The following is a 13,443-nucleotide window of genomic DNA, read 5'->3' as shown; positions in this document are numbered from 1 at the left end:
GGAATGGTTTTAAGCACAAGGGGGGAGGGAGATTGCATGTCAAGGGAAGCTGTTTACAGAGAGAGTGATGAGGTGCTGGAACAGGCTACCCAGAGAAGTTGTAGATGCTCTGTCCCTGGAGGTGTTCAAAACCAGGTTGGATGGGGCCCTGGACAACCTGGTCTATTACCAGATCTGGAGGTTGGTGGCTCTGCCTGCGATGGGGGGGTTGGAACTTGATAATCCTTGGGATCCCTTCCAGCCCAAGGCATGCTATGATATGCAGCTTCTTTTAATGCACAAAAGATTTAGCTTTTGGCTAACTGCAGTTTTTGTGAGAAGAAAGAAGATATTTCTTTTTACTGAAAGTAGAGGGCTCAGTCAGTCTATAATGTTTTAGTATTACTGTGCATTATATCTCAATTTATTTCACAGTTAGTCATTCTTATGGACTGCCTTCACTTGATTTCAGTACAGTTAGGGATATGATGGGAGAAAAATGGGTATAACGTACAACTTATAGCAAGATTTGTTGGTGAAAGTAGGTGGATACTTGAATAACTACTCATGCTGTCACTTTGGTGCATCTTCTAGTCAAGTATATCATAATTGTAGTCTTGATAGAATACTGTTGCTATTGAATATATGGATAGTTTAATACGGATTGTTTGTCAAGGCACAAGATGGGTATTCTTATGTCTCAAACTTACTAATGTATTCCAACTTTGCTGATTCTATGATCTTAGCTTACAGAATGCTGTTTGTAATTTAAGACCCAATCCACATGTACAGTTACATTTCAGGTATTGTATGCAATCTTGGGAGTAGAACTATTTTCAGTTCCTCATGGTGCGTGGCAATGATGCTTACAGTCTCTTGCTTATGCTATGGGTATGCTTATGTACTTAGGTCGTCTTCAACTCTTGGCAGCCACCCTAAGGAGATGAAATACTTTGTTTCAGTTTGCTCTTGATTCTTTGGTCCTGAGTTTGCTTGTTTGACTGTTGTCTTTTAATTGTATTATTGACTTTTTTATTTGAGTAATGCTTCACCTTGCTGTGGGGTGGTTGCATGCCTTCCACTCAGTTGTGTGCCAGTTTTGCAGAATGAGTGTGTTTATGATGGGTTTCAATACTGATCAGACATTACAACTTAGTGTAGGAAATAGGAGTTCTGGTTTCAGAAATGTCTTCAAGCATGACATACAGTCTGCTTTCTGTTTTTAGCTGCTGAAGCTGTCATTAGCCAGTCTCTGCAAAGAGCTGTAGAAAGCTTGGCAGTGTTCTTCTGGCAACGTAATTCTCTTAAAACAATCTGCAGAATCTGAATTTCCTTTGCCTTTCAGTAACTCTTACTCTGAAATCTGTGACAGACTTGTGCTTAGCACCATCCTGGTAGGCTCCCAGGAAATCTGAACTGATGCATTCTAGCCAATAACTTGTGCTAAGCTAGTTGCACATATGAAAGGCCCTAAAATCTTTTTAGTAGCCATAAGCTGGGAGTCACCCACAATGCCTCTGCATGCCTTCATTTCATTTACCTTGACTCTGTATCTTCACATCATAGTGAGCGTGCAACCTGAAAGTCATGAAGCCACATCTATGTGTGCAGCTGCTTTCTGTTTTCCTTACTTTCTTCAGGCCTCTCCTGGAATACTTCTGTCATTTTTTCAGTTGGAGAAATTGAAGCAATGCCAGTGAGCTTGTCTGTGTCCCACAGCGAAGCTGGAGCAGGGCATACGTGTCCTCTGTAAACACGGAAGATAAGTGTTCTTGCCTCAGATGTATTCTGTATGCCTGCAGTGTGAGTGTGCCTGTGGGCTATGATCTTGAACTCCAGTTCAAGCAGTCTTTCTCCCAGGATACTTGAAGGGAAACGAGTCCCAGAAGCACTTGATTCATCTGCTCCGTGGGCTTTTAGTTAGACTTTCAAGTTTAAGACCCAGACAGCAATTCACAAGTGTCGATTGACATTTTATATCTGGCTTTGAGCCAGCAGTTGATCAAGTCAAAAGCATTGACAAAAATATGCCCTGATCTCAGAGAGCCTGTTTTTGTTTGTCTTGTTATTTCTGCCAGAAATAACTATTATGAAACTTCCTATATAAAATAGAACTACAAGATTCCCATGTAACTTTATGATTTCCAGATTTTGGTTTATATTAATGCTAGACTTTAACATCTTCATAGTCCTAAACTTGTGCATTATGCATAGATCTCCTGTAAAACATTAGGCATAACTTACACCCTCCTATTCTAAGCTTGATCTCACTCCTGTTTAATGTGATGACAATGCACAAAATGGTCTCTTCTGACTCTGTGACTTCCAAGTCAGACCAAGTTAGCATTTTCCAGAGTTTTTTCTCTAGCTCCAGTTGTCAAATGGCATCTTGCTAGATTTGAAAAACTTAAAATGAAGCAATGAGCAGCAGTTTAGAAACTGCAGCTTGCTGTTGCAGCTGCTATTCCAATCAAATGCTCCTAGAAAATGCATTTGAATTAGTTATACTGAATTTGTAACAGCCTGCTGCGTGAGGTTATTGCCGTTCTCTGGGGAAAGAATAACCCTGGCATGGAGGGAAATGATTAAGTTTGTAATATCCTCTTTTTCTCCCCAGTAAAAATAAGGAAGTAGTTCTTCAGCCTGGGACTAACTCTCAAAAATGGCAAACTCTGAACTGACTTCTCACATCAGTGTTTTGTCTGTACCTGTTGTGGCTTCCTTTCTCAATTCTGTGCTACTCCCTAGAAGACAATTTCACCGCCATAGGCTGTCTGCAAAGCTTTCGTGTTGCAGGTTGCATCTCACTGGCATGTATTTCACCTCTTTCCCAACGGTTTCCATGCCGTTCTCTATCTTTCTGTAAAGCAAAAAGTAAACCTTAATACAGTTAAGATGATAACGTTTCTGTAAGGCTGCATCTGATACTCATATTCTGCACAGCTGTGAAAATGGAATAGAAACAGAACTTCTGCAGGTAATCATATGTAGTGTCTGAAGGTGACCGTATGATGCAATTATGCCTTTTACAAAGAAAAATGAGGGATTTTCTTGACAGAAGTCATTGATGCAGGCATGTCAGCCCTGGATTATACCTAGAAAACTAGCCCAATTATAAAAAATATTGCAGCCTGAAGAAATGATTTGCATTGCAGTTCACGAGTCTGTATGGCCTTCCATTCGAACCAAAAATCTCATAGAAAACAAATCCATGCCTCAATTTTCTCTTGCTGATGGGAGATACAAAGAGAGTCTTAATCTTTTTATACTGACTGTGGTTCTACTTGCAGTGGTTCCCCTTAGAAACATTACTCTTATGTTGTAGTAGTATACTCCTTCATATAAGAAATGTAAATGGACAAGAAAAAAAATCCCACAACCCTTTTGTAGGCCTCATTTCACAACCATTATTTCTTGAACTTTCTGTGATTCTTTTTGTTGCAAAAGTATGGTAGAACTGCAAAACAGTTTGATTATATTTTCTTTTCTTGCGTGACTTAGCTCAGCAATGAGGCATATGGTTAATGTTTCAATAGATAAATAGACCTGTGCTTTATGAAGCCACATGACAGTGCCATTTGGAAGAGAACTCGCATGTGCTTTGAGAATGCAGTAGGATCAGTCTGCAACTTTTGATTTGCTTCTTCTCATTAACAGTGATGGAATTACACTGTTTATTCTGTTAGTTCCATGTATGTATACCCTGGGTGGCTCATCATCTCAGTGACAGTCACATGATGGAAGAACTACTGGGTCGGTGTTATTAAGCAGTGCTGCAATCTTTAGCTCTTACAAAAATAAGGGTTTTTTCTACTTTCAGTATTTTATTTTTTTTTTTAATTTGAATCATGGTGTCCTGCTGAATGTGTTAAACTGCATTCTGAGTGCTGCTCTGCACTGTGATGATGTGCTGTTTGTTGGCTTCCCAGTCCCACGTGAAGAACAGTCTAGTACAATTTCTTGATGCCTACAGGAGCTGGTGGGGCTCACCCCTGAACACCTGAACTGTGTTTTTTGGTGAAACTCAGGACCACCTTCCACACTAAAACCCCACAGACGTGCTGAGGCTAAGTGGAGTGTGATGCAGTGATGTGTGCTGATGCAGTGTGTGTGCTTCCAGCTGTACGATGTAGCTGCAGCTGACTTCAGATCCATTCCTGTAATGTGCTGAAGGTCATACAGTTTTCATAAGGATAAATGAAGTTTATGTATAGGAATGATTATTTTTACTGTAGAGATATAGCATATCTCTAATGAATATTGTATTTTCTTTGGTTAAGTGGTGTATTTGGAATTGCAGATAAAATGGAGTCTCCATTGCCAATAAACCTGTCAAGTTGGAGTGTGGCCTTAACCTTCCAGTAGCCCTGCCTGATGGGAGTTGCTGCTCAGATGTAAATCCCAATCTAACACATAGAACTTCCTTTTAAGATTGAGCTCAACTGTAATACTTCTCTAAAAATCTAATTCTTGTTTCATTCCTTTCGCAGGGTACTCTTGCAGACTCATTTCACAGAGCATGTCTCTCATCCTGGTCAATGAAGATTCCCTGGATGTAAGTAACTAAGTAAATTCCAGTGTAACTCTTGACCAAATGAAGTATTACTCAGAAAACGGAAAGTTGATGGGCTTTCTTATTTTGATTCCTTTCACTTGGCTTTAGGGGTAGCAAGATTTAACAACTCATTTTAGGAGACCACTAATGATCACGTATCAAGCATGCTAAAAAGGATATGCTGTACAAAATGAGCTTCTGTAGTCTCTGATCACAAGCTGTACAAATCAAACTAAAGTCTCAGAACAAGGAACTGATTAAATCCATGGGTTTGATTTTACCGTAAACTGGTGAAACCTGCAGTATGCCTTCAGGAATGTGGTAAGGCTCTGCTGCCTGTATAGGAGTAAGGTGTTTGAAGAAGGGAAAAAAGTTTTGAAATAAAACCAAAGCAATTTCAGTGCAAGAAGCTATCTTCAGTATTGCTTGTAATGGCTGCAGCCAAACCTATGTCTTTGTAAACTATCTTGTGAGCTCACCTGAGTGTAGCTTCTGAGACCTAAAAATTAGATTAACAAGTGATAGCTGTGTTCCTCAGGTATGTTTCATAAACAAACAAATAGAGTTCAGATAGTTAAAATAATACACTTTATCTTCTGGAGCAGATTCATATACATTTTTCTAGTTTGCTTGTTTCAGTGTCGTTGTCAGCACTTGATATCACTTGAATATCAGATTGCTACTAAAGGTATTTGTAGGACATGACAAAAGATCTATGTTAAACAAAATCTGATACTTGCGTTTAGCATTTATAGTTCATCCTGCCTGACACAGTGAGTGATGCAGAGCTTGTATCTCCACATACCAAAGGAGTTAACGGATATCTGGAACTCTGGTGGCAGAAAAAAACAGCTGAGAAGCAGTGTTTTTCTAGCTGCATCTACGTGATTTAGTTAACAGTAGCCTTGATAGTGCTTTCAGCTCAGACTCAAGTTTTCTGAATGCGTTTGTGGCCTCTTATGCTGTAGTGTTTTATCTCACCAGATCTCAAGAGTTGAAGGAGTTGTCCAAGGGGAGAAAGACTGCCTCCAGGGGAAGAAAGGCTGCAGTACTAGTTTCCATGCAGCATAATGCACACTGGTGGAAGATGTCTCGTGCTGAGTTTGAGCAATGTAGACTGTTACTTCTGCAGCAGAAATTAACTGTCTTCTGTGTTTCTGCATAGTTAAAGTTGTTTAAATAATTCTACTTGGATGAGGAAACTGCTTTTCTTTTCTGAATTATTATTACATTAGATGTGCCTAGATGGGAGTTATGTACATTTGGTTTCAATCAAATATCTTGCTGAAGACTCCCATCTGCTCAGACAAACATCCCACTTTTCCACTTCTGTATGGCCCCTCTTTAAGGGAACTGTTCTTTTCCTGTGGGATCAAAATACTCTGCTTCTGATGAGCATTCTGGACCTTTTAACCCAAAGAATGATGCAGAACCTCAATAGAAAATGAACATCTGGTGGTATTTTTTTCATTAGACAGCCAGATTAGTGGGCTACAATCATAAGAAGAAGAAAACTTGGATTCTTTATTCTAAATGTACTGGGAACTCACCACCAGAAGAAGGAAAATGATTGTGCTTGGTTTTTGAGTTTCTTATACTTTCTAAAACTGAGTTAAAGCATGGTTTAAGTTTTTTGACCCTTGAAGTAAGACCTGTATTTCAATCTAAGTTTAAACTAGTTCCTTGAAAATTTCCAAAAGGAATCAGTGTGACTCCTGTGGTGCCTATTTAGAAATCATCAGAGTTGCATAAAGATTTGTGATTCCTAAAGAAAGGCGTGCAGTATGAAGACAGAGATTCTTACTGGGTAAGAGAAGAAAAATGGAGCAATGTTGCTTAGTATTTAGAAATATCTAGAAGTTGGACAGGATGATCGTCAAGCCACGTTAACTTTTTTTACTTCTTATTTTGTATACATTGATAGAATTGCAGATTTCTGTTTGTGAATATATTGCAGAAGGTGCTGAGTAGTATCTAATAGCTTCAGCACTTGCTTCTAAGTGCTGACTTCAGGTAAACTGGCTAAAGGGACCACGAGAGCACAGTCTGAATAACAAAAGTTGCTTATTGTGTATGCTATAATGGAGAAGGCTTCCATCCTGGGAGGTTCCTTTAAACTGTAGTTCAGGTAAATGGATGCAAGGGCATTCAACATCGGCAAAAGTGAATTTGTATTTTTCAAGAGGAAAGCCTGGAATTAGTCAGTGAGAAACAAGAAATCCATGCTTTAGTCTCCTTTTTTTTCCAATCTTTCCCATCTGTAACATCAGGGGCAGCTTGGCCCTGACCTATGTGGAACAAGCTCTGGTTAATTGGGGTGACTGCACTCTTGTCTTGTTCACAACAGAGGTGTAAACTCATTGTTGTGCAAATCATGAATGAATACACTGACAAATATTTTTATACAATTATTTTAGACTCCAAAAAGTTTTCTATGTATTATTACTAAAATTTGGTATGTTTTCTGTGGCTTTAGGAAAGTAGGAGTTATAGCTAATTTTATCTATGCCCTTGATATCCTATTAGATCTTTCTGCTGTTTAGGCAAGCCTTTCATTCTTGTCTACAAGCATGAGAAATCGGAGGCCTGTAGCAACTGTTTGATTCAGTAGATCCAGCGATGTGTTCAGAGTGCTGCTTTAGTGAGAGCTCGTTGTGTGACCATAGCTCTTGACTGTGGTCTGCTCACCCATGGGTTGGATACGTGGCGTAGGGACAAGGCATGCTGACAGTCTCCATGCTCTCCTTTTGAGTCTCCTCCAGATGATCAGCTGCCTGCCTGACAGCTTCAGTTGATAATCTCCTCCTCAATATATTCACTAAATGCCAAATTACTTGTAACAAGAAATCTGTCTTTACTGTTCCTTTCTTAGCAAAGATCTGCAAAAGCAGACGTGGCTCCTAGAAAGGAAAGCAAACTGGAAAAAGAAGCAAGAGCTACAGAATGCTGCAGTTCCTTTCATAAACATTAAACTTTCTTATTAATAAATGTAGCAGCCCTGTTTTGGGAAATTCTGGTAACTTCTTGAGAATTGGGAATGCAGAAGACTGGATAACTGAATAAAGAACTGCATACTTTTTGTAGTGATACAGAAGAAGTTAATATGTAGGTTTTAATACTGCTCTAATTTTAAGAGGAAGCAGCTTCGTACAGTTGTAGTACAAAAGAGGAAAGAGGTGCAGTTTTAGAGGAAAAAACTAGACGTAGGGTAATAAACTGAGAAGCTTAAAGAGTTGAACAGTCTGGGAAGTTTTGAGGCCATATTAGGCTCTGTGATGGGGATTAGGTGAATGAGAAAGTATTTTAAAATACTGTTAATTTTCAGTGATAATCTGTCCTCTTATTGAAGTTGTTACAAATGCCTGTGTTGAAGTGTTGGCAGATGCCTCATGACTCAGATATGAATCCACAGAAAGCAAAGTTATATTGACAGACAGAGTCCAGAATTGTAGGGCAGTTCTTGGTCACATGTGAAAAATGTGTGTCACATGTATGAAAATATGATTGAGGTTTCCTACTCTCTCAGTATAGGAAAGCACGTTGTATAGGAGGAGATGTGCAGCCTTCTGAAAGCTCCACTTTTGTATTTCAGGTGTGCTGCGATGGCGCTGTATGGAATACTGGCTGTTAAGACAAAGTAGCTCCTCAAATAAATGTTATGAACTGTTTGCTTACTCTAAGTGTGAGAGGTCAAAGATGACGGCGTCAGTAAATATGGGCCCCTTTGTATGCATCTTACCAGCTGGCTCACCCTAAGGATGTGCTAGGGTGAGAAGCCCTAATCAAGGATGGATTGGGACAAAATGAAAACCCTCCTTCCTTCCTTTCTGCTTGGCCACTGCCAACACAGAAAAAAAGTACAATCAGCTAACATGCTTTAAAATACCCAAGTAAAACAGGAAAACCACTCTGATCCTCTTTTCCCACCTGCCACATCCAATTGTGAGAACTTCTCTAAATAAGGAGTTCTCTGGATTACCAGAGCACAGCAGTGGCTCCCGCTTTTTTTTTAAGTTGGAATTGCAGTATTGCTGACGGCTCCTGTTGAACTGAGTGCCTTATACTCTGATTTTGGCCTCTGGTATTACTGTACACTTAAAGGCTCTCATTTGCAGTGCACTGAAGATACTTTGCAGAAATGAGTGCTAAAAGCTTGGCAAACTAATGTGGTGGGGCCTCTCACGCACATCATGTGGTGGTGGGAGAATGGGAAGAAACAATAGAAGGGTTCCATCTGTGCATAGCACACTGCTTTTCACAACTTTTAATCTTAGCTGGTATCTTCTGGCTTCCCCCTGTGTGAGCCAAAAGAGAGATCTAAAACTTAAAACAGTTCTAAAAAGAAAAGCTGGGTATCTTTTTTTTTTAATAATAATTATTTTCATTTGTGTTGTCATACTACTTTGTAGTCATCACCTCAAGTTTGTGATTATAAAAATGAAAATCTCTCTTCTGGTCCTGTAACTTTAGATAAGTTGGAACTGGAGATGACAAACTTAATCTCAGCTGAGCATGTTGTTGGCAGAGGTTCTAAGGAAGGGGTCATGACTGCTCTTTGAGTGATTTGAGGTTGGAAAGTGATAGCTGTTAAACAGCATCTCTTGTGCAAAGTTGAATTTACTTCAGATGTACCATGCATCAGTATTCTTGGACCATGTCAGCATTAAGTACAGATTTTATACTTGAAATAGCCTGTAAAAAAGAACCACGGTTGATACGTTGGTGAATAATGCAGAATAGGATTCTGCCACTAGTAAGTGGACAGGTTTGAGCAAAAGCAGCAGGTAGAATGTTATCTACTGTTACTTTATTCAAGTTCTTGCTAGACACATTAAAAATTGGTTGTGGAAAATGAGCATTGCTTGTTCTGTCTTCTCTTGGCCTCTCATCTGATACATACTTACATTTAAGACAACAGTATTAGAAATTTTTCAGTAAACACCAAAACTAATGGAAGTTACTTTATCAGAACTAATGGAATTTTTTATGCTCAGAGCATAAAAGAAAAATGAGAAACAGAAATACATGATGTGTCAGATGAGCAAAAAGTTCATGATAGATATCTGCTGTTCTTTTTAGTGAAGAAAATTGGTGATTACACGGTGTATCATGAGCACATATCTAATATTGAAGGCACTTCAGCTAAGATAACTTTCTTCTTTCTGAAACAGGAGTACAAACTTGTGAAGTTCTGAATTGGTGCTTCCAAAATGCTTTCTGTGGCATCAGCCTTAAATTTAAACCAGAGTGGCTCTGTATTTCTCTCATGATCAAGCACTTTTATAGCTATTTTTAATGTAGAACTAAACTTTGCGAAAGCAAGCCATATGTAAAACCCTTATGTGCTTTGTTAATAACTATCACTGGTTCTTTTAATTCTACAGTAGTTTTATTCAGTTCATTACTGCTTATTTTTCAAGGTTGGATCTCTGCAGTTAATAATGGCATATTGCACCTGTAGCAAATTATTACTACTGTTCAACTTAGCCTAAAATGTATCAACAGAAGTTTCTCACACTGAAATCCTACAGCATTATATTTAATATATTCTGCCTCTGAAATCCATTAAGGCTAAAAATGAATTTTTACAGGATCCAAGTTGAGCTTAGAGCCTTTAAATATTGATGCCCTTTCCCCTTGTGTGACTTCAGCCCCTTCCTTCTGCTCCTTGGCATGCAGCAGCAGGTGAGATGTGATCGAACAACTGTCTTGGGTTGTTTTTGAGAGCTAGAATTTTTTCTAAATCTTGCAGTTGAGGGAAAAATCAATCATTTCTGTTCTCTTTAGAGAACTACTGGGAATAGAAAAGACTAATCCCTAGCTTGATTCAACTGAATTCGAGAAACTTAGCATAATGATCTGCAAATGTTTATCCCTTGTAGACCTAACTACATGCATACATATGTGCACTTGATTTTTCTTTCCTTTTCATAATAAAGCTTCTTCAAGTGAAAATATTTTGAGCACTGGGTTTACGTTGAGTGTGATTCTTGGATTCAGTTTCTGCTTAATTAAATTGGAAATGCCATTAAGTCATCTTTTGCACTCTTAACCTGGACAGAAGTTTTTTGTTGGCATGTCACTGATGTTGAATTGTGAGAGCTGTGGGAGGGAAAGCCAAGAAAGGGAAATCAGATGACCTAGCAGGCCCTGGAAAGCTTGGGATGAATCCTGGATATTAAAGATGGTAAATTGTGGTGGTGGTGTTTTCCTTTCAATGCAGTAGAAAAAAAGAGCTGCAAACTATCTCACTGAGTTGTATATAATAGTAGTGGAAGGACAAAACTAGAAGGAATGATTCTGAACCTATGCGTAGTATTTTGCTGTACAGTAATTCTGTTAATAGAAATGGAACTGCATGGCAGCATTTGTCCGGCAGAATTCGTGTGCCTTGTCTCAGAATTAATGGCAGTTACTGTATAGATGTGTATGTAACCACAAACTGATGCTTCTGTGCACGAAGGTACTCCGTGCTAGTGTCTGTGATAGTAATCTGCCTGAAGGAGGAATAAGAATAGAAACAGATGCTGGCCTCCTTCGTTCTGTGCTTGCTCAGATGAATCTTTTGCATACTTCATCATTAGGATGAGCTATTAAACAAGAATAGAAAAAATTCTGTTCCTGCCACCATGGTATTTTATACATATATAAATATATATTTATATATATACAGTTTAAAACTGTGCCACAAAAAAACCAAACCCAAAACCAATAACAAAAACAATACACAACCAAGTACCTTTACAGTGTTATTTAGTGTTCCCTGTTAGTGTAGATACGTTGAGGATTACCTTTTGTGTTAGAGAGGAAATCAAGATACTGTTTTTCCATCTTCTGCTATCATCTGCCTAAATGCTTTCAGATAAGTCAGCATTCCAGAAAACTGATCAATGTCAGCAAGATCGTTTTTAGCCAACCATCAGCTCTCCTTCAAGTAGACACTTGGGGTGCCCCTGTGCAGTCTTTAAGCTCTCCAGTTACCAGTCAGCTTGGAACTGTAATCAACCATACAGCATAATGCTGGGAATTTGCAGAGGAGTCTAGTTAGGAAAGCTAGGGAAAGAATTAATTTCTCGGTTGTACCAAGTTATTTTTTATAGCTCATTTATTGTACAAGCTAGAGCTCATGCTAATAAGTAGTTATGCAAGTGCCCAGTAATCAGATAAATTTCCAGAAGTACTGAATAAAAAAGGTTGTTTTCCTGGTTTGCTTTTGCAAAATTAATAGAATTTTTCACTGTGCCAAAAGTGGATATGGAAAATATATAGCTTCTCATTTGAAAACCTGCTTTAATTTGAATTTACTGTGTAGAACTACAAATTATGGCATACAAATGTCACTTGGACTTGTAGGTCTAAGTACACACAGGGCTGTGTAACCTCAGTGTTAGGTTACTATTTTCTCAGGAAATAATACTCATAAGCTTGAGCTGTGAGTGCTGAACGAGTTGGGCTGTTATTTTTACTTTATCATGCTTTCCTGTTTTAGCATTCATTAATGACTGTTTTCCCTTATCAGTAGTGGTGTTTTTTGTTTTTTTTTCCTGTTAGTATTTTCTTGCACTGTAATAGTTTGTTTGCATGCAATGGGGGTGCTCGTATCATAAAGATTGCAAGGATGTACCTTTAGGAATCCAGAATCCAGGCTTCTAAATAACTGTTCCACAGCTGAAATTTTGGGGGGATGAGGAGGGGGTAGTGTGTCTGATATTGTCTATTGTTTTTTCTCTCTCTTTCTGTCTTTGAAAAAAGCTTTTCTAAATTACTTTTCCCTTCTTGTCTTCGGTTCCAACAGTGATCATATTTGACAAGACCCAGAAAAGACCTTCCAGCTTTAGCTTTAGGCTGCAGGTATTTTAGCAGCTGGGGATTCATCCATGTAATGTCTTGTCCGTGCTGTAGGACACAGTAGCTCATATTACAGAGAAGCAGAAAGGAAAAGTGTTGACGGAATTCCATTTAAAATATGATGTCTCTTTTGTAAGATTTCTCATATGTTTGAGGAAAATGACTTAGAATGCTTTTCCTCTTCAAACTATTGATGAAGTTCACATGTGTGAAGGGTTCTCTCTCAAACCTTGAGTGTTACCCATATCTGTTCTTAGTTGTGTAACAAATACAATAACGGCTTCAGCTGGACAGTGAAGCAAGTATCCATTGGCTTGAAAGATAGGATTTTCTGCACCATACTAACATCTTCCTAACAAATACAGAGAAATAATGGAAACTTAAGAATGCATAATGAGGTGAACACGGGGTTTTGTTAAATGAGAAACTACCCATGAAATGCTTTTCCTGCTTACAATAAAGCGTGATGATGGTTTTAGGTGAGCAAGGCGAAGTGAATGCCTGATTTGTAGGTAAATGAGTTATGAATAGTGATCCTCTTGATTGACGTGGTTAATATTACACATCTGTATAAACAATTCAGGTTGGACTTTTGTATTGAAGGGTAAGAACTAAATAGCCCTTTCTTTTCTCAGGATACTTATTTTCATATCTGATCTTTTGCTTTCATTGAACAGGAGAGAGGCCTTATTTATGTAAATTTATGGTCTGTGGTGTTTTGTGGAGGCTGGAATCTTGCTTTTTTTTTCTTTTTTTTTTTTTTCTTCTATTTTTTACATAAGCAGTTTTCTCTTTTGGGGCTAGTTTAAAGCAACGAGACTGATTCACCTGCACTGTTAATTTAATGAGGGTAGCAGACAACTTGCTTTGGGATAAGAATTAGGGCATGACTAGATTGCATTTTCAGGAAGCAAATTTAGTTATATAGGCATCTGTGGTCTTATTTTTATGGCTCACGTAATACTGATTTACTACTTTGTTAAACCGTTTCCCGAAGATTAGTTTCACTTTTTAAAGAATTAGAGCATCATTCTTGTAGCTGAGACTTGATTACTTCTTAT

General features: G+C 38.4%; 1 protein-coding gene across 4 annotated transcripts in view; it reads left to right on the top strand.

Annotated features, from left to right (window-relative positions):
- ATP8A2 (ATPase phospholipid transporting 8A2) overlaps nucleotides 1-13,443 on the top strand; it is a 314,007-nt gene that overhangs the window by 86,972 nt on the left and 213,592 nt on the right. For all 4 annotated transcript variants that reach the window (XM_042868038.1, XM_042868034.1, XM_042868036.1 and 1 more), the window contains one exon: nucleotides 4,470-4,534. In XM_042868038.1, the coding sequence (XP_042723972.1) occupies nucleotides 4,470-4,534 (65 nt within the window). The remainder of the gene's footprint in view (nucleotides 1-4,469; nucleotides 4,535-13,443) is intronic.

Source organism: Lagopus leucura, unplaced genomic scaffold, assembly GCF_019238085.1.
Source record: "Lagopus leucura isolate 7727_CA_CO unplaced genomic scaffold, USGS_WTPT01 Super-Scaffold_100001, whole genome shotgun sequence".
NCBI classification, from domain to species: domain Eukaryota; kingdom Metazoa; phylum Chordata; class Aves; order Galliformes; family Phasianidae; genus Lagopus; species Lagopus leucura.
This window is presented reverse-complemented; position numbering and strand designations above follow the sequence as displayed.